We start from the raw sequence: 22,020 nt of genomic DNA on the forward strand, positions 1-22,020 counted from the left end.
AAGTAAGTTATCTAAGAAGATTTGCGTCTTTATCCACATAACAGTCCATCCTTCAAATCCATATCTCTCTAATTTAGAGAGAAGAATGTGGTAAGGGACCATATCAAAGGCTTCACTCAAGTCCAGGTAGATGATATCCATCACCCTTCCTTTGTTCACTGATGCTGTCACTCCATCATAGACGGCCACCAAGTGGTTTGGCAAGATCTGCCTTTGGTGAAGCTGTGCTGGCTGTCTCAGATCACCTCTTTATCTCGTATGTGCCTTGACATGTCTTCCAGGAGGATCTGCTCCATGATCTTCCCAGGCACAAAAGTGAGGCTCTGTAGTTCACTGGGTCTTCCTTTCTCCCTTTCTTAAAAATGGGAGTAATATTTCCCTTTTTCCAGTCACTGGGGACTTCACCCAAGAGCCATGATTTTTCAAATATGACGGAGAGCAGCTTGGCAACCACATCAGCCATCTCTCTCAGCACCCTGGGATGTATACCATCTAGTCCCATGGATTTATACACATCCAATATCATGAGGCGGTCCTGGACTTGTTCCACTGTCATACTGGGATGAAATCTGCTCCTTTCACCCTCTCCTCAAGGTTCAGGGTCCTGACAGACATTTGACCACCACTGAAGACTGAGGCAAAGCACTTATTGAGTACCTCAGTTTTTTCCATGTCTGAGGAAGCCAGTTCTCCTGTCTCATTTGTCAGAGGGGCAACACTCTCCTTGGCCTGTCTCCTCCTGCCTATGTATCTGTAGAACCCCTTGTTATTTTTAAAATCCCTTGCCACGTTCAGCTCCAGCTGTACCTTGGCTTTCCTGACCCCATCTCTAAATGAAGAGCGCAATGCTTCCGTGATGCAAGAAATGCCATGTAGCAAGAAGGAGAGCAGCTAAGGCTCACTGCTTGGTGGCTACTCATCAGGGAAAGAAATGCAATTTGCCATAGCTTTGTCTAAATTTAACAATCTCCACCTGGATTTCAAGAGCTGCCCAGATGTTCTGGTCCACCAAGAAGGCCAGGGCTGGGCAGACAACGGGGCTGGCAACGCACATTTCTGGAAAGAGGAACCCCAAACCCCAGAATAAGACATCGGTTTTGTGTGGTTGTGAAGGAGCAGAGATGAGCTCCGGAACGTTTGGGGGCGGAACGGCACGGACAGGAACGGCAGAGAGAGGAACGGCACAGAACGGAAGGCGCGGGGAGCAGAGCGGGGGAAGATGGCGGCGGCCGTGGCGGCCGCACGCGGCCCGGAGGCGGACAGCGGTACTGAGGGAGGGCGGCGGGGCCGGGGCTCGCTCCCCGCAGCCTGTTTGCCCCCGGGGGCAGCCGGCTGCTGGGGGCAGCTGGGGGTGTGGGTGCGTGGTTTTGTAGGGCGCAGAGATGGGGGAGCTCCGCGGGGCGATGGGCTGTGGCTGTCTGTACGGGGGGTGGGGGGGTTGCTGTCTGCTCCCTGCTGGGTCTGGGGGTCACAACTGAACCCAAGGGAAGCCTTGAGCAGGAGCTTCTTCCAGAGCTCCTTTCTGAGGACTGATATATTTTGTATGTGTCTATGACCAGATAGATCACTGAGCAAGCGTAGATGAGGAAAGTACAGAGATCCTGTGTATGTATATATACAGCACCTCCCAGTTAGGGCTTTTTTACTGAAACTTTGTGAGACTTGAGTCTGCAATTCAGAATGGAGCTCCAAGAACTACTTCTGATGGAGTTAAAAACTTGATAGCAATATTCTAGCATGGACAAGGCCTAGGGCTGAGAACCTGACAAATTGTTTTACGTGCAGGAAGCAAAATGTGATTGTACACCTACTTCATGTGCAACAGTGTGGTTTTCTTTTTTAATTTAGAAATCATGATATAGATACACATCAGTAGCTTTAAGTAGTTTCTGAGTGTGATGGACAAATTAGTTGCTTCAAAATTTAAGTTTCATGGTAAGGAGTGCTGCAGAAAACATTCATCCTGTGCAGGGTGAGAGAAAACACTGAAAAGCATTCAACTTGGTTGTAGTGAAAAATCATATCTACGTAGGTAACAAACAAGAGTTCAGTTAGTATTTCTGAGTTTCAGTAAGTATTTGTGGTACAGGCCTAAAACCTTGCTGCTTTCCCTGATAACCAAATTCCTTTGTAGCTCTCTGAAGGTGCCTGGGCTGTAGAGACTCTGTCTCAAACTGGTTAACAGCACTGTTTTGCTGCTACCTTGCTGTTTCAAAAAGAAACACGTCGAAGGCAAATTAATGAGTTAGTCTGGCCACACGGTATATATTTATATTTAAATAAGCAACAAAATTGAAAATAAATGTGATTAAAAGTGGTCTCTGTGTAGTGTTATGGAAAATGGATCTTGTCAGCACCTCCTTATTCTTTCTCTTAGTGTTATTGCTTGTAACTTAAGGGGTGTAGTAATGCTTACAAAGTTAAAGCCCTTGTTCCAGTGGAACATGACATTATGATTTCAAAATATTATTTCTAATGTAGTGAGAGAGAGGTGGATGGGTGAAAGGCAGCCAGCTGTGTGTTTGGAGGTGAGGAGCAGTTAGCTGGTCTCTCAGAACCGGTGGGGAGTTGTCCCCTTGAAGGTGGGACTGGGAGAGGTCAGAAACCAGCCACTTTCATTCTAGTTAATCATCCTCGCTGTTAAGGACTTTATTTTTCTTATTTGACCCACCAAACAGGCTAACGAGGGAAATAGTAGATTCTTCATGTTTGTTTGTGTAGCTCTTCTTTTCTTGCTGTGTTCATTGCTGTATCTCGATTCCAGACCTCGGTATTTTAACTCCAGTTACTTTGTTTTGTATTGATGGGGTATGAGGTAAACAAATTGGAATTTGAAGGTATTTTGTTTGTGTATGAAGAAAGAGAGCAGAAACAGAAAATGGAACAGAGGCTTGCTGCCTCTGGTTACTTTTGAGCTACCTGATAAATGCCTTGATTCTCTGTTTCACAAAACAGTCTCCCCTGTGTGTTTTTTGTGCCAATCACGTTTCTGATGGTGTTACTTTTCGGGAGCAAACTTTACTTTCATGTAAGAAGTACCCCCTACCTTCAGTTTAATCTGTCTACATGCATTTAAGCACTAGATGTCGCTGTTGCAGTTTTTATACAAGTATGTACATCCATATATGTACATGCATACGTGTGTTTATATACACGTATAAGTTATATTTTCTTAACTGGAAAATATCCTTTTCCCCAAAAACTTACCAGACCTAGTCATCAAAATACTTTTTCATCTAATAATAAATTTCCAGGGCTATCTTTTGCCTCTTAGCTAACCTCTTTAGGTTAAAACATCCCTGAGAGGAGCAAGCTCTGGGTACTTGCTTATACGTTCATTATGATGGTGCAGGCCTGCTAGAGCAGCATCTTAAGCAAGGAGTACATGGCCCTGAAATTTCATAACATTTGCGTATGGAACAAACTGAGCCTGCGATGGGCCCTTACTAGAAATTGATGCCTTTTTCTTTTTCATTTTTCTGCCCTAGGTTCTGAGTTAAGCTCAGGACTTCCAGATGACAGCTACTCGTCAGGAGGTGAAGCCTTGGATGGAGATGATGAGGATGAAGCGGCAGCCCTTGACAATGTGGCAGAAGAGGCAACAAACTCCAAACCTGGCCCAGGTGCAGGCTGGGCAGATGCCATGGCAAAAGTGCTCAACAAAAAGATACCACAAAATAAGTCCATTATCTTGGCCAAGAGTAAAAAACTTGAGAAGGAAAGAGAAAAGGATAAACAAGAGAGGCTGGAGAAGAGGAGGAAGGTGAGAAAAAGACTCAGCATTTCATTGTACAGGTGGAGACGTGGCAAGATCCCCTAAGCAGGGATTTAGGAGAGCACTATGAGCCTGTTCTCAGTTTTGGGATCTCTACTCCACTGTGACCTCAAATTGCTTAAATTTCTTGACTTTCTAGGCAGTCCTGCTCTAGGGCTTCTTACGTTCTGAGCGATTGGACAAGCTGATCTTTGGCAGCAGGATTGTGGTGTCAGTCAGCTTGAGATGTTTTTGTTGGATGAAAGAAGCATCATTAAGCTCAGATTTCTATTTACTGTTATTAATCTGGGGTATAACTCCTTTTGATGGCATTAGGAGTGCAAGTAGTTCTAGCTCTGTCATAGAAGGTGAGAAGGAGAAAGGACAGAAAACTCTGGTCATCCAAATTCTGCTGTGACTTCCAAAATCAAGGCCTCATGGTTGAGATTGCAGCAATCCATGACGTGCTTGTGAAGTGGTTTGTGCCCCTTGATTTTCCATGGTAGGAGTTTTCTATGATGACATCTGTGCCCTGAATTACTTACAGTCCTGAAACTGTTATAAAGAAAGCAAAGCTGTTGACAATTAGTGGTTTTGTTTTGTTTTGTGAATGTTGTTTTTGTTTGTTTGCCTTTTTTTGGTGGAACTTTAACTCCAGAATGAAATTGATTCACCTTCAGGCTAAAAAATATAGTAATAGTTGTAATGTCTCATCTTAACAGTTCTGTTCTACTGGGAAATCCTGGTGTCCACCTGATCGTCTGGTACATGCTGTGGTTATGCCACAGCCTGCCTTTTTAAAAGAGCTTTGGTGAAGGTATCTCCTCAGTTCCAACTGTCCTAAATACCTGTTCTCATACCATAAACGCGTGGCAGTACTGTAAAGCAGAGGTGGGCTGCAGGTCTCTAAACTGACCTGTTCACCCTTAGAAAAACGTCAGGGCAGATTGCCTTTTATTAATTTCTTGCTGGTGGAAGGTAGGTTAGGGCAGTTCTTTTGATCAAAGGCCAAAACATGGTCATAAACTGTTGAATTCATAATAGTCTGCCTGGTGTCATAAAGATAAGGACTTTGAAATTCCATGAAAAACTTTTTGCATGAAACAGACTTAATGCAGCATCACCAGGTCTAAGAACTGTTAGATTGTTGAAAGGGCTTAAAAATGTTACCTTACTCTTGGTGCAGGAGCTGCGGAAATAATAGCATTCTTCTATTGGTATTGTATGGCCCCTGATAATTTAAAAGTTGATCAGTTTGGGATTTGGAAGTAGTGAGCCTCAAAAAAGACAAAAATCAGTGTTGTATACAGCAGTTCTTCTCCAGTGGGTGCTTGTTACAATTTTGTGTTTGAGTTCATTGTAGTCTTTGCTATGCACCGCTGTCAGTCACAAAAGCTGCATTGTGATTAACTCAGCAGGGGAAGTCAAATTCCCAAGGCCCAAAATGCAACGTGCTTGTCTTGACATGCCCAGAAATTTATTATTTATAGGTTTCTCTCTGATCAACTTGTGAAGTTTTGGAGTTGAAAACTGTCTTTGAATCATTTCCTTGTCTGTAGAAGCCAGTGTGAAAGCATCAGTGCAAGAGACTTGCCTCAGACCCGGTGTCCAGTGCTGTATTGGAGTTCCCCTTACCCTCAGCCTAACTGAGCTTCGTCTATTTATCATTTTTTATCTGCTCTTGCTGCATATTGTATCTGAGTATGCTGCATTCTCGGATGCTCAATTCCACTTACTTCATGTAACAATATTTATAATGCAGCTTGATAAAAAGCGGGAGTGGGAAATGATGTGCCGAGTGAAGCCAGATGTTGTCAAAGACAGAGACAGAGAGAGAAATCTTCAGAGAATTGCCACAAGGTAAGAGCATTTTGAAAGCTTTCTTGAAATACACGTATATCTTAAAGGGAGGAAAAAGAGAAGAAAAGGCCTGTGCAGATAATCTGTTTCCAATCAGATTGAACTCTTAAGAAGTGACTAGCAGGAGCCAAGTGATTTATGTACAGGTCTGCATTGTACAGTATCAAGTTCAGCAAAAGTTTTCAAAAGGTTTGCAAAAGCATAAAAAATTAGACAAGAATGTAATGTTTGCTTAACAGAAGTGCTTTGCTAGACCCCTTCATTTTGTTTAAATTAGCAAAATGCTTTAAAAATGCAGAACAGTTGTGTCTACTATTCTGTTTCTTCTTTCTCCGCAGAGGATTCACCAGATACATGGCTGCTAGGTTCGGTTGCCTGTTTTGCATTATTGTAGTTCACTGCCACAGAACTAGTCGAGCTCCTTGTTGTAGTCTCTGTATGTTTTTGTCTTCTTACAGGTCTCATTCCTCTGCCTTGTTCCTCTGCCTCAGCAGCTCTTAAGATCTTGTCTGAGGAATTTAATAGCTGGTTGTAGGATGAGTAGCATGCTTCTGAAGATGAAAAATGCTTTTGTATTGATCTCAGTGCAATGCGCCATGCTTGCTTTGGGGTCTGAATGGTTATTTGTAGATTTTTATTACTGGCTCCTAGCAGTAAGTGTGAAGGAAGGTAGAGAATTTAAAGCCTCTTGTAGTGTAGTAAATGTTACATCTTATTTAAATTGAGGTTCTAAGTAACCATTTTTAGTAACTAGAAGCCATCTGGCATCTGCACTGATTGGTTGCTTTGATAGAAGGTAAAGGCAACTTGAGTTAAAAAGCTGTTTTTGTCTTGTTGTTCACCTCCTTTCCCCTGCTTTCCATCTTAGAGGTGTTGTACAGTTATTCAATGCTGTCAGGACTCACCAAAAAAACATTGATGAGAAAGTGAAGAAAGTTGGGAGCTCTGAGAGGCGACGTGCTAAACTGCTGTCATCTGTATCAAAGAAAGATTTCATCGATGTTTTAAGAGGCATGGAAGGTGTTAAAGGAAACCAGAATCCTGGGAAGGGCACAAAAAGTAAACAGGTAGGCTTCACCTGGATGAAATACTCCTTACAAAATACTTTCTCAGTGTAATTTTTGTCTGCTAATGTGCCTGCACTTCAAAACAGCTGTCATCAAAGTGTGTGTTTTTTTTTAAGCATATTTAGAAAGGAAGCTTTTGGGCTTCAAGGTACAAAACACTGCAAGCTTTCCTGATAGGGCATCAAGCCTTGTGTTCAAACTACTTATTTTAGCTGTGTTTTAAAAATAATAATAATAATGGACTTTATCTTGGGTTTTGCACATCGTGAAACAAACTGTGAGGTTTTACTGGGTCAAGACCTTTGGAGTTCAGGAAATAATATTTACGAGTTCTTTAAAATTGCTAAAGGTATGGTGTCTACATGGTATATTGGACTTTGTGGGTCAATATACCATGGTTGATATACACACAGTTTCAGGCATTTCATACTCAGTTGTGCAGGATGATTATGCTCTGCAGCTTTGTGGCTTTGCTGTACAAGTGAACACTGCAACAGGAAGAAAGTGAGACATTAAATCTTATATGTAGGCTTTTCTCTTTCAAATTGTGTGTTGGGGCTTTATTGATGATACAGTGTTTTGGAAAGAAGTGTTTTAAGATATCTTACATTTTTACAAATGGCTGAGAAGGATACAGTTTATTTGGATTTGTCCAACTCTATCAGTTCTTTTAATTCACCGAGTAGCTCAGGGTTAAAAACAAGTTGCTCAGACATACTCTCTTGTATTTCAGAAGCTGCATGTTTTTGACATGCATTTGCATTCAGGTTTGAACTTTGTGCTTGGTAATGGGTGGAATACTTCTCTTTGGCCCAGACTTACACCAGTTAACTAAATGCTTTTTAGTGCCAGAAAGAAATACTTTAATCAGTTGGGAGACAACAGTTTGTCATATGTTTTTTGTTTGTGTGCACTTGGGGAGCATGATGAAACGCTGCCTGGCATGAAGAGTTCATAGAATTTTCATGCAAGTGTAATATTAAAGTTTTTTTTTTGTTGTTTGTTTGTTTGTTTTTGTTTTTTTTTTTAATTTCTTGGATAATGAGAACAATTTAGGTTGGTGCTGACACTTTATTTCTCCTTAAATAATTCCAGCTTGCTTGTTTGGGTGAGGATATGTGCATGTGTGTTGTTGTTTTGTTTTTTGTTTTTTGTTTTTTTGGGGAATGGGGGGCAGGGAGGAAAGGAGTGTTGTTTTTTTTATTCCCTGGAACACCTGAACGTCAGAGTAATAGAAGTGCCTACTACTATTGCTGATATTAAGGACTGGCCAGGATTATTATTAACTTAACCGTCATGGGAATTATATATCAGCTGCAAAAACATGGCAGACTGACAATGAATCAACAGCTGAGCAAAAAATGGATTTTTTCTGTGTGTGTCAAATTGTAGAAGGACAATTTTCGAATTACTAGGGCTGAAAACAGATTGCAAATGCTTCTTTACCATAGAAGCAGTGTCTTATTTTAGCAGCATCAAGCATTTTTCCATTAAAGTGCTCTGGACAAATAATGCTTTAGGTGCTGGCTGTCTAGTGTCGTTTTGAGCATGGATAGGTGCTACTTTCACATAGCCTGTGAACAAAATCTTCAGATTTGGGAGTTTTTCATTATGAACTTAAGACCATGCTTCTGCGTTGGTTTATTTATTTGTTGTTGGTGGTGGTGTTTTTTTAATATTTATGTCTACATGGATAGACTGTCTCCCCATCTCCTGCCATGTTGCATTCCTTCAGTGACTCTCCATTCAGCAGTATACCAAGGTCTTTAAGAACAGTTTGAAAAGGAGGGTTGTTTTTTTTTTTTGTTGTTTTTTTTAAATCTGAAATCTGCCTTCTCTTGTGAATGTATCTTACCCGTTTATTATGCTCCCATATTCTTAGTTGTTGAAACCAAATTCTGATCTTTAGTCTCCTTCTCAGAATTGTACAGACATTCTGCGACTGAGCAACACTGCTGGCTTCCACGGCTGTATCTTTGCTTCTTGGTCTTTTGAGGGTATTTCAAAGAGTGGTAAGCAGGGATGAGACTTTGAGACAGTGAATTCCTTAGAGCGCAAACCTGGTAGATTTTTATGCTATCTGAAAGCTCATTTGTTTGGTCTGGTGGTGGAGGTTGTTTTTTGGTTTCTAGTAGCCTGCTTTGTTTCTAGCAATTAAAGAGTATGGCATGTATTTCGTTTTGAAAAAGAGAGGGGAATATATTTATTTTGACATAAACAATGGAAGGGATGCCAATCCCGAACTCCAGGCTTTGTGCCATCAATTAAAAAAACAGTCCAGAACAATAAAAACACTACCCCACCCACATAAAACGAGCAGTTAGCAAGAAAAATAGCAGAATAAAGATTTCCCAGTGAAAGCAAAACTTTCTTTACCCACACCTGGTACTATGAAAGGAGATTTGATTATATTTGTGAGAATGGGCAAATACTTAGCCTTCTTACTCTACAGTGGTTTTTGAGCGATAGATTTGCTGTCGTGGTTTTGAGAGTTTGGCTCCTTCCAAATGTTAGGGATTGTTGAAGATATCCTTTACAAAGCTCTGTTGTGATTGATTATTTACTCAAGTATAGGTATGCATGAGAAAAAGAAATTAAAATCTCTATAAAGGCCCATCTGTAGTGGTCGGATTTTGCTGTGGCACAAATTCTTTTAAAAATATGATCTTTTTCCATCAGTTTCATGCCTTCATGGGAAGAACAGGTAACCTGTACCTCTGCCAGAGCTTAGTGTTGTTGTTTATAGTCTCAAACGTTTAGCCATTGGCTCAGACACGACTTGGTGTACCCACCCAATGCAGCTGTGAAAGACTGTCAGGCTGTGAAAAATTTCTCGTGCCATTTGAGACTATAGCCCCTTTTCAGGTTTTGTGTGCCCAGATGGGAGTAATTACTCTTCTGAGCTGGAGCCAAAAACTTTGCCTTTCATATCACTAACTGTTTATCAAGGTATTTCTTAATCCTTGCTGAGCCAGCTGACTTGTGTAATGTTTTTCCCTGTTTTTTTTCCAAGGTACTGTACAAGATGCTTGCCTCTGGGTAAGGTCATGTAATATCCCTCCCCCTACCTTATCTGAAAGCTTTGTGTTGTGGGATAAGAATGAATAATGGGGGGAAAAAAAGCCTCACTGTTGTGTTTTTTTTTTATTTGGGTGTGGGTTTTTTTGGAAGCATTTATCGGCAGATACAAGGGCTTTCCATTCTCACTCAATGCAATCTTTACAGAGCGTGTTTTCATTTCAGTATTTATTGCTTAGATCTTGGCTATTTCCCACCTTTAAGAAACCTGAATAAATGTTAATAATCTACACTTTACTTATGCTTGTTTTTTTAAATAGTAGTAATACATATCAGCTGTCTTTCTGGCCATAAAGGCTGAAGTCATCTTTATGTTTGTAGAGCAAATATAGAAGTAGACCGTGATGTTAAAGGATTTTTTATGCTATTCCTAGAGAGTTAAGTTCCTTTCAGAGGTATGCCCATGAAAGAGATGTCACAATGTCTAATATAGGCGGTATTTTTTGTCAAGGATACTTTATTCTTTTAAAGCCTCCATGTATTTTAATTTGTCTTCTGTAGGCTGTAAGTTGTTCATCTGACCTGGCCTGGGACTTACTGCAACTGTTGGTCTGCAAGGGTATGATAGTAGATTGTAGCCTGAACCGAGTCCTTATTGGGAAAACATGCCCTACTCTTAGCACCCTTTTCTGGAAAATATTTCATTAATAGGGAGTTTATTTTTTCCAATTTAAATTTTGAATTGTGCTAAGTTTCAAGTATATATTTCGGTATGTAGTTTTTGAGATGCCAGTTTCAATGCTCGTGTCTGTTATTTGCAGATTATCTTAATACATGTAATCTACTCTGGTTTTCGTGCAACCAAGTGTTCCAATTAAAGTCTAAGACTCCACTGAATTAGAATAGACTTCAAGTCTATTTCTAGCTTTAGGCATCCTTAGCAATTTTCTGGGTGTAGTTAAGATCATTGGCTTAGGGAAGTACCTTTGCTTCCAGGGTTGAATGAAGTTTCAGATCCCTTGAATCTATACAGGAATGCTTGCTGGTGCAGCAAATTAGAATTCTGAAATCTTAATTGTAAGAAAGCAAAGACCATTGCAAAATATTTCCAGAGCAGTCTCAGCTCTTCTCCCTTGCAGCATGTCAGTTACAGCAAGGTTATTCATTCTGTGATTTCAGCAGAAGCACCAGAAGCTCTCTTAACTTTTTTGCTTGTCATTTGTGCTTCTATTTCCAAAATGTGGTGATGAAGGCATCCACGTCTTTGAGGAATTTGGTAAGGTGCATCAGCACCTCTTCTAAACTTAAAAGGAAAATTTTAAATGATAATGACATTCCAGAGTAGCATACAACAGTCATAATAATAAACTTCTGCTGTCTTCACAGAACTAATTGAAGGAGTAAGGATGCATGCCTGTGTTCCAGCAGATTTGAGGGGGCAGCCAAGTATTAATTTAGTTCACATGCAGCCAAAGCAAAGTTGTTCTCCCAGTTCTAATGTTTTCCCATTACATTCACAGTAACTTTAATTTGTATTTAGTTATAAATCATGCATTTGCATCTGCCTTTCATATGTGTGTACTTTCTTGAAGGCCACCTCCTGTATGCTTGGAGTTTGTTTTTAGTATCAGGAGTTGCTGATGAACTACCTATACAGTGTATTCTATTGTACATCCTTATGGATAAATATAGCACAGCCTGCCACCACTGTGCTATATTCTGATTACCTTCTCTAAGATAAAGGATTATTCTGCAGTGTTAGAAGTTGTTTGACATTTTTACTTTCAATCTGTTTGCAAGATGTATTGACTTACCATTTTTGGGTCATCAGCAGGGTTGGGTGTTGAAAATATGTTCAGTTTTCTATCTAACAACGTACATCTACATTCCCGTGTTAAGAGAAATAGGTCTTTGCCAGTATTTTTATAAGTATCTGATAGATGTCAAGAATCTAATGCTGCAAGTTTACTTTCAGGTAAAAGAGTTAAAATTGATGTGATGGCTTTATCTCACTAGGTTCACCATTTTTCCTGTGTTCTTGCCTTCAGGTTTCCCTTTCTGCTCTCCTTTTGTATCTCCTAGGGCCTGTTTTCTTTTTCTGTTGTACTTGACTAGAAGGCAGGAAGGAAAAAAAAGCTGTGATTTGTGCAGTCTGCTTCCACCAACTTCTTCTTTTTTTTTCTCTTTTTTTCCTCTTTTTTTTTTTTTAATCCTCTTTATGTTTCATGTTCCCAACAGGATCTTTCCCTCTGCATTTCAGGGCCAAGCACACGTTCCTATACTATGGTTCCTAATGCTAAAGCAGCCCTGGCAACTGCTTGCACAGGAGGACCTGTTCTCTATTTGTCATTGTGATTCACATGTGGTCTTCAAAGATGCAGATAGCATGTGGTCAGTGGGGACGGATATTTCAGGAGAATTTGGCTACTAAAAGCCTGTCATACCAACTGAGGTGGTGACCTCAGGTTTGAGAAGGCTGGTCCACCAGGTGTTTAAAACTTGGCCACACCTGGGAAGGTGTTCATGGAGATAACAAAATACATTACCGGCTCCAAAATAGTCATTAAATGATTTGTAAGTTCAAGAAAATGCATAGCAAGGTATTAGCAAATACAGGTAGGAAATACTTCCTTCTTAGAGTAGACAAAATGTTTTAAGTTCATCTTGCCTTGGAAAGAGTTGAGGAGATTTAGTTGAAACATTGCAAAAACCTACGGCCTGAGGCAGGTGACTGCAATGGAAAACTTCAGCCTAATGTGGTCAAAGTTTGGCAGGTTTAAGTGAATTTAAACAGGGACTAACAATTGAAATGTGATGCAATATTGAAATGGCTCCATCTGTAATATTCGAGAGTAACTCGCCTTGCTATTTGATTATTAATGCACAGGGGACTATGGTGTTGTTCTGTTTTCCCAGACAGTGTTGCCAAGCTGGTTTTCAGTAAAACTGTGTCTAAAATAACCACAAGCTTGTGGTATACGTCATCTTCTGATCTTTCTGTAAGTATACAAAGCACAGACTTCCAAAATGTCAAACCCTATTAGAATTGCCTTACTGAAGTGTAAAACTATGATTTGCAGAATTATTTTAAAAGGAAAGTTGTCTTCAGTGTAATCTGTGACTTTTTTTTGACTAAAGTTGTAAAAGTGCATTGTGTCAGAGCTGGGGGAAATCTTTTCATTATTTATTATTTTTTTTAATTTATGCATTTATTTTTCTCTGCAACAATGGCAGAAAACTTAAAATGCTTCAGGTCATTATTCTTTTGGGGACCTATCACTTTTTCCAAATTTTAATCCTTTCAGCTTTTTATTTGGAAAATGCCGTAACTGTTAAACAGCTGCTCCCTGTTGCTAAAAAGTACTTCCTAACCACTGCCTGCACCCCTACCAAATTGATAGTTTTTGACTTCAAAACCAACCTCAGCAGATCTCACAAAGTTATGACTGTGGACACAGCCCTGATTTAATGAAAAAACAACTTAAAAAAAAATATCCAGTTTTATCTGGTAAATCAAGTTGGAAGCCTTATAAAAGCAGCTGTCCACTTTTGGCTTTGTTCATAACTCTTATAGGTAGGGTAATGTAATTAGAGAAAATAAATCTGAACGTTCCACAGAGTTTATAGAAAAAGTTCTCTGAAAGTAACAAATACTGGGTGGGACTTGTCTCTCTGAACCAGTTTTTTTCCCCTCACCTAAGCACTTTCTATTGCAAATTATCTTGAAAAATGATTGCTTTACTTTGAAGTTTTATTAAGGTATAAAATGTTCCTATTTGCAAAGTGTTGAACTAGCAGATATGAGATGTGTATTATAAATGACCTCTGTGCACACCTACTCTTCTGTTTATCTTTCTAGAGTTCGGGAGTGATGGGTCAAACTGCTTACAGCTTCCAATAGTTAGAGGGTTGCTCAATTCAGTTTGTATATATATATATATTTATTTTTTGTTGGATAATCTGGCCAGTATTTAATGACTGTTTCTTAAATTCATTGGAAACGTAGGAAAGATATATATAATATTTTTTAACCTGCTATTACAAATAATACTAAAGCTGTCATCTTGGAAAGATCTGACCTTTTTTGACTTTGTTGCCAAACCCTGGATGGTGTTCTTCTCTTTGTGGCCTCTTCCATTACTTCTTGATGTGCAGTCATTGTGAAAGCCTATGCAGAAATGTAGATCAGGGTGTATGGTCTGTTTGCTAATGAATTTGCTGCTTGTTCATGAGGGTGTGTGGGAAATTGCAGCAAAGTAAACTCAAAGAAACTTGGATTTGCAGGCATATAGTTTATATTGCAAAAGCCATTTAAATAAAAGTAGGGGCAATGAGAGCAGGGTCATTTAGGCAAAAAAACTGCTTAGTAGTAATAAAAACTCCAGTATTTCATATTTAGTAATAAAAATATGCACAAGCTAGTTGTATTTTTTTTTCTTCCTCTTCCTTCCTCCTAGATTTTGGATAGCTATACTTGTTTCAAGACTCAAATGTGACTGGAAATCCTGAGTCAGAAAAAGGAGGCCTTTTATTAGCTCTATTTCCTAATCAGCTGTACTTTGAGATGATTTCTTACGTGCTGGAGGTAAAGGACTTGATTATTACTATGGTCTTCGTTATTTGAGATAACCTTTTGGGACGTGCTTTGCTATGCCTCTTGCTGAAACATAATGGAAAACAGTGGATGATTTCAGCATCATCTATAGGAAATAATTGGTATCACGTTTTGATTATTAAAAAATCTGCAGGCTGCTAATTTATTCTTAAAAAAAAAAAAAAAAAAAAGGGATCAAAAGTACTCCAGACAACCGTTGGCCTTCATGCATCCTTACTGTGCTAGCAGGCAAATGCAAACTTTTATTAAAAGCATGCAGGTCTTAGATACCCATCTGGGACAGTGCCTAAGTATCTTTCATAAATGAGTAACATGAAAAGATCTGTTGTGACTTGAAAATACTTGTCTGAAATAGGTTGTTGCAGTCCATTATTACTGGACTTCTGAGGGACAGTGAATAGAAGGCCTTAGTCTTAAACTGATATTTTTTTACAGGCACTTTTTTCCAGGCGCATATGTAGTTACATATTTTCTAGGTACAATGTAAAGGTTCAGAAACTGTGCACCTTGCAACAAGGGTATTTTGGATCTGGGGGATGTTTAGGGAGAGAGCTGATCCTTAAACTCTGTCATGTTTTCAGTTACTGCACCAAATACACATTAAAAAATGTAACACCAGCTTCTTCTATCCCTTGTTGTGTGGGATTTTTTTCTGGGTTGAAATACTAATTATCTGGAAAAGTTCTTTCTTCCTTTGTTTGAATCACATCCAAACAGAAAAACTCTTGGTTCATTATTTTCCTTTTTAGGAATATCAATAGAAGTTGGTAAGGAGTAGTCCATCTAAGTTTCGTCTTGGTAATTAGCCAGTATTTTTTGGTACACGATGAACATTATTTTGCAGGCTGTGGTTCCTGGAAGCTCAGGAAGCACAGAGACCTACCTAGTCTTACTGATGAGCAGCATGATCTTTTGTGAGTCAGAATGAAGATTCTCAATGAAGCAGTGCAGCTACTTTACATCTTAGATGTCTTATGAACAAAATGCTTTATGATTCAAGTACGTCACTTATCAGACAACAATTTATATAGCTGGTTATTGTATTCAAAACTACAATATAACGTGGTGCATTAAATGCAACAGTCTTGATCATACGCTGTTTTCAACTATACAACTTATTGGATCTTTGTGAGGAATTTATGGATCTAGGTGCTATGCAGTCTTTGCTTTACAGATCCTATTGTTTAAGTAGATGAAACATGAAAGCTGTATGGAGACTGACAGGTGGAGAAAAGGTAGGAATAACAGGTGAATGCTGTGATAGTGACCAGTATGCTAGTGACCAGTATGGCAGTAATTCCCCTGGTGGTGGTATAAGATCTGATAAGTGGGCATGGCAGGTATAAAGGTAAAAGCAAATAGCTGAGGATAATGAAATAGTTTTTGTTACAAGAGGACAAAAAACAAACATGTCACTTTAAATAATACAAGAATAGTAGTATGGTCGGGCATAATCTTGCAGCAGCAAGTGGTACAATTTGTTGTGCAGTGCAGGGATTTCTGAGATGACTGCCATGAGAACGGGAGCCCAGCAAGTGCTGAAGAGCTCCAGAGCTTCCTGTATGCAGAAGAGCTCTGTGTTACACTTGAAATCTTTTGAATATTTTTGCTTTTTCTGACAGAAATAGTGATTCATGAGGTTTCTGATGAGCTGAGGTTGAAGAAATCTGTTCTTTCAAACTCCTGTGATTCTTTTTTGCAATTATGCATTTAATAATGATGCTAATGATTTTCCTCTTTAAGTCCAGATAATTGCTTGTTCTTAGATTTCTGTAATACATTTCTGACTGCTCTAAGGTTGGAGCGTGATTAAGCCTCTGCATGCCAACCCAAAGCGTTCCTTCTCCTTCACACATCCTCCCCTCATTGCAGTAAACCCTAGAGGAGGATGTGAGAATGGGGAGATTCCTCATGCAGGTCATTAAGCTGTGGGTGGTCTTCTGGCTGTGCTCAAAGTGAAAATCAGTATTTGTTGTGCTTCCATTGCCTTGTAATACTAATTCCAGTGCTTTACTTGCAGAGAAGTTTGAACAGTAACACCGAGGTTCAAAACATACTGGAAAAAAAAATCACTCTTGTATTTGTTTACTAGCAATGCAAATACAAATCATAGTGTGGTTTGAATAAATCTCCTATACCATGCTTGGTATCCACATTATAGTGTCACTTCAAATATACAAAGGCAATTTATTTCAGTTACTCTAATTTCTCATTAAGAGAGAGTATAAATGGTTGTTGAATGACACTCACTTTAAGGAATAAATGTTTGTGTAGCAAACATTACTCTGCAACAGAATAGACTTCTGTTGTGCGAATTGCTTGCTCTGCAAGCTCAAAAATGCTTTCCAAAGCCAAAGTGAGTTTCTGTGAGACTTCAGCTTAGAAGTTTGGGCCAGTAACAGGCACAGCATATAGTCTCATTTTCCAGATCTGTGGGTTTTTTTTTTTTGGTCTGTTTGGGATCCATATGCATGTAGGAGCCTTTCTTACAGTAAAGATCTCACTGTATCTGAAATAAGTTGATCAACAGTTCTGACTGTCACTTTAAACCTATGAGTTCTGTTTGTTTGTTCATTTTGTCTGTTAAAAATCATTAAATTTGGTAATTTGCTTATATTGCTCTTTCAGATACTTAAACTACAGTTTTATTTACTTGCAGCTGAGAGCATACTTATTTTTCTTAGCCTGTGAGGTTGGATATTCCTGAAAATAAATTTAGGGGTAATGATTTTTTTTGGTGTTCTTTATCTTCCCCCTCTAAGGTTTGTTTCTTCTTTTGTGTGTGGGTTTTTTTGTTTTGTTTTGTTTTGTTTTTTTGTTTTTTTTTGTTTTGTTTTAATGGAGACACCTCCAGTACTTGCCGTGTTTTTGAGTTAGGCTTCAATTTGCTCGCCTGGGGATGAGGAACAGCGTAGCAGCAGTCATTTTTGGAGAAAGATGCAGGATTTGCAGGGAGAATAATTGTCAGACATAGTGTGAGAATCCATTTTGGCAGTTACACTTTTAACTTCTTGGTTCTGACAAAAGCCTCCCTGTATTTTGAGTTCTTAGATGTTTGTATTGAGCAAAATAGAGGAACCTGGGGAGGCAGCTCAAATTAATTAGGCATGTTAGAATTGTTTTCTCAGGGCTTAAAATTGTTGCTTTAAAGATATTTATGTTAGAAATTCTTTCCCTGACAGGTACAAATAAACATTTATTGTACGTGATTGTAAAGAGAGATGCCCCTGCAAGCTCTGGCATTTCATCTTGTTCACAGAGCAAAGGCATGGGAGCCCAATGCGCTGATCGTAATTCTTATGTTTGAAAAATGTTAACTTGTTAATATTCCGCAGTTATTGTCTTCTGGACAATAGGGGAATTCAGACCGTAAGGGAATCTCCACAGTCATGCAGATACTTTTGCTGTTGTGCAGGTGCAGAAACTGATGTAAGTTCCACAAGCTAGTGGAAAGCAGAGTGAAGTCTAATCTGTGCACTCTGTTTTCAGATCATATACTTTATTATTGTCACCAATAAGCATTACAGGACTTTTATCAGCCTATGAGTAAGGCTCTGGAAAACTTCCCTGCTCCAGTTTTAGACTAGTGCTATCTCAGTAAGACAACAGCTAAAAATGAGAATGTCCTGTGACTTAGAGTGAACTTAATTCTCTCGTGCTTTCAAAGGAAGCAGGCTTTGGGCTTAAGACATTGTTTGCAGACTGAAGGAGCTGATGTGTAGTGGTAAGTCCCCTTCTGCTGCTGGCACTGCAAGACCACAGAAAAATTGCTCCAAAAGCATCCAGGAGTCAGTTCCAGCCCAGATCCTGCAAGTGATGTCTGCTTGTTCTAGATGACAGAAATAAGCTTTGTTTATTGATCGGTTTTACTAGGACTTAGCTAAGAATTTCTGTTTGTCCTGTCCTGGTGCAGATTTTAGAGAATGTCTTCAAACCAGAATTAGTTTGGGAAGTACCTCCCCATTACAGAAGTACTTGTCTCAGACTTGAGCTAATGCTGTGATAGTTTAGGTGACACATCAAACAGGCAGGATGGTGTTTGTGGTATTTATACAATCTCTTCAACTGGGCTATCCAGCTTTCCCAGCAAATGGGCCGTCTGCACTATGGTAACCACAGCTTTGGGTTTTGGTCTGTCTTATTGCAGTGATAACACCACGTACCAGTGACTCCTGAGACATTTTGCTGGTTGCTGCCTCTCAGACCTTTTTGAAACAAGTTATCACACCTTCAGGCAAAGAACAAACCCATACAAAAGTGTGTATAAAAGGCGGGGGGAGGGATAACAAAAAACAATTGTTCACTCCTTGCCTTACTGCTTCGTGTAGCATTACGCATTTATGTTTATACAGCCTGTTTTGTTTGCACGTGGGGATGTTCAAAGGGAACTTCAGTGATGTCCCGGAATGTGGGAGAGGTGGATGAACAGCTGACTGGGAGTTCAAAGCACAGAATGAAAGCTGGTTTATTTTCCAAGTGCCAAGAATCACTTTTGCTTTATTTAGATTAAACTAGATTATGGCATTGAAAGCCCAAGTACATTAACATTCTTATATAAAACAATGGGGGAGGCAATATTACAGTTGAACTAATTGTTAATTATACAGATAGTCTTGCTGCATATTTTCTTAAGACTCTGGGAATTTTTTTGATAGAATAGATTGGGGTAGCTGTGACGGGAAGAACAGAGCAGTAAATGACTTAGGAATGAAGATACCAAACACGGTGTTTTCTTCACTTGGGAGCATACTTAAAACTGATTAAATATTTGCTTTTAGGTATTTAATCTTCATGTTTCAGGCATGGACATGCTACCTCTGTCTGTCGTCTTAGTGCTTGTCTAAATCTCTATTCAAACCTTTGTGTCTCCTTACATAGTGGGTAATTCTGTGGAGGATCAGCATCCCTTTTTTGTTGAGGTCCTGCTTTTGTCCTGTTGTTCGCTTGCTGAATAGTCGATTGTGATGAATTTGAGAATGGGGCTTGCCAAAGCCTGAGCAGTCTTACACTGTCATTGCTGACAATAATGTCTGTTATGTGCATGTGGAAAAAGAAATGGCATCTCTGATGATTTTATTATTACTGGAAGAAGAAAATTGGATTTTGTAAGGAAAATGGGATTTTTCTATTTGGGTATTTCAAGTTTTACTCTGTGGCACGTTCAAGCAGTGATTATTTCTAAAAGGTCTGGGATTTATTTTTTTAAGTGTTTTTTGTAACCGTTCTGACCTTTCTCTCTCCTCTGGAAAGATGGACATATAGAACAATTGGAATCCAGTTTTAAGAAAAAAAAAAGCTTCCAGCTCCTTGTGTCCAACAACAGAATACCAGAGTTGGCACTAACATGCTTTATTACCACAAGAATATCTTAAGGTCTGCATATGGACCTACCCAGACTGTAACTCTTAATTCTAGTTAATTGATTACCCTGCCTGAGATGATTTCAAGCTTTACTGGATACTGTATTTATGTGAATTTCTGCAAAGGTGAAAGAAGATAGAAGTCACTCACCTGGGGAAAAAGTGGATTGTTGCTTTTTCCACTGCTGCTAGAGGTGGGAGAGTTACCCTTAGGAGTAGGCATTATGAGAGCAGCTGTGAAGACAAAAAATAAAATTGGGAAGAAAAAAAAAAGTGCATGCATCCTGATGAATAACTGCAGTATTGTAGTATTTCTCTTTTATCTTTTTTTTTTTTTTTTTTTTTTCCAACTGGTCCCTGGGAGATTCCATTTGGGAAGGAAGGTGTTAAGATTTGTAATGCTATTTTTGTGAAGGTAACCTTTCAAAAACGGCTGAACAAGTCACATTTATAAACGTTTCTGTTTTGGTTACTTATTAAAAATATATGTCTTGTTTGGCAGACTTTTTACACTCAAATAGCCTCTTTTGGAGTGAAGTGTTAGGTTAATGTTGATCTGCACTCTCTATTCCTAATTTCTCTTGCTGTTAAATTCTTTATGCTGCTCTCTCTCAGAAATGGTGTGAGCATTAGCTTAAGGATGCAGTGGTTCTATACAGTATGCACTGAGCTGTATTGTTCCTCAGAAGTATTTTGCTACAGAGTCTCAAACCATTGAAATCCTTCACATTGAACGGTTTTCAGTATCAGTAGGAATGTCAGACTTGCTTCATACTGTTCTTTAAAACTTTTGCCACAGGATGGAGCTGTTGCACTGTCCAAGTATGAGCAGTCACTTAGACGAACTGCAACCTAGCAATGTTTTCAGTGCTAACCTAAAACTAAGGCTCCTGTCACTTGATTGTTCACCAGTCTGTGTATTATGGACTCACTTTATCCATTTTGAAGAAGTAGGAAACTTGGAACAAGGTGTTGTTGGCTTCCTGACTGTAGATCACCTTTCAGTTTCTTAGAGGCAGCTTTGCACCATATGACAAGCCCAGGTAGTGAGGTAATAATCCACATAAAGGAGATTTGGTTCATGTATCACTGAATATGTTTAATATTAAATTTGTTTTTTTTTTTAAGCCTTTATTAAATCCATATTTGTGTTTTAGAAATGTGCCAAGAAGTGTTCTAATGAAGCAGCACCTGGGGGTTAATAAATGATATCATGAATCCTTTTTGATTGCCAAGAAAGATTTTAATAAAGGAAGCCATGCCCAGGGTTGACCGTTTCATCCACAGTGAATAATTGATTTGTTTCCTTATTTCTTTCATTGGTTGGTTAAAACAAGTTTCTTTATCAGTATCAGGTCATTTATGATTGTCATTTGTGTACCATTTGCATGAAGAGCTGGCCTTTGAGATGTCTCTCAGTGCAAATGGCGTGTGAGGTGTTATTTTGGTTGCTTGAAGGGCTTCCATCTTTTCCTGCCCCTCTTTCACATTCATCTCATCTTCTCTTCCTTACCCTCCCCTCATACAGGGTCAAGTGAAATCTGAAGAGGGACCAGAATGGAATATACTGCGAGATGACTTCATGATGGGAGCATCTATGAAAGACTGGGACAAGGAAAGTGATGGAGAGAGCAATACTGAACAAGGAGGTGGTCTGAAACAAGAAGATGACAGTGACTGAATGAAACTGAAAATTATCAAGATAATTTTTTATCTTTTTTCTTTATTTGGATAAAAAGTCAACATTCTGTGAATGTACAATGGTTGGAGGATGTTTCTTTTCTTAAAAAGAAACTTGCACAACTTTGGCGTGCATTTTCTCCTCCATGTCACACTCTTATTTAATATAGCTACGTTTGCTATACTGAAATCCTGAAATATTTTCCAAAACATGTATAATTTTCAACATACTTCCAAAATATTTTGTACAGTCAAAATAGTGGCACCTGCCCAATAAAAGATAGATTTTGCCAAGGTCATTAAAAGTTTATACATTAGTCATAGCAGTTGATGTATTAGTGCGCCTGCATTTGCAAATCAGAGTTGCACTTTGAAAAGTTGTTAGCAATTCGCAGTAGAAATGGCTTACAATAAACACAGAAATGCCTTCACCTTGTAAAGTTATCGGACTCCTATAGAGACTTTATTACTTTGGCCAGGAGAGGTTTTGTAGATAATAAAGAAAAGTAAGCGTTCATGTGACGGTCTGGTCTTGGAGCATTACTTTGATTAGAGACAACTCTAGAAACATAATTGTGAAATGGGACTTGACCTTACTGATTGGCTTTTTGTGTGCGTCTATGTACACATATATATAAATATATATATAAATATATATATATATAT

General features: G+C 39.0%; 1 protein-coding gene across 1 annotated transcript; it reads left to right on the forward strand.

Annotated features, from left to right (window-relative positions):
• The first annotated feature begins 1,200 nt into the window (after positions 1-1,200).
• RRP15 (ribosomal RNA processing 15 homolog) lies at positions 1,201-21,854 on the forward strand. The gene is made up of 5 exons (XM_084283473.1): positions 1,201-1,265; positions 3,489-3,763; positions 5,517-5,614; positions 6,483-6,681; positions 21,203-21,854. Exons 1-5 carry the CDS (start codon positions 1,220-1,222, stop codon positions 21,353-21,355), a joined length of 771 nt encoding a protein of 256 aa, XP_084139599.1. The 5' UTR covers positions 1,201-1,219; the 3' UTR covers positions 21,356-21,854.
• Positions 21,855-22,020: the final 166 nt, after the last annotated feature.

Source organism: Netta rufina (genome assembly GCF_964035555.1).
Source record: "Netta rufina genome assembly, chromosome: 3".
Classification (NCBI taxonomy): Eukaryota; Metazoa; Chordata; class Aves; order Anseriformes; family Anatidae; genus Netta; species Netta rufina.

Excerpts from the sequence above, each read along its gene's own strand:
- RRP15 (XM_084283473.1), top strand. The coding sequence starts at position 1,220 with ATGGCGGCGGCCGTGGCGGCCGCACGCGGCCCGGAGGCGGACAGCG. Across the intron at positions 1,266-3,488 it reads CGGCCCGGAGGCGGACAGCG|GTTCTGAGTTAAGCTCAGGA; the intron begins GTACTGAGGGAG and ends TTTCTGCCCTAG. Across the intron at positions 3,764-5,516 it reads GGCTGGAGAAGAGGAGGAAG|CTTGATAAAAAGCGGGAGTG; the intron begins GTGAGAAAAAGA and ends TTTATAATGCAG.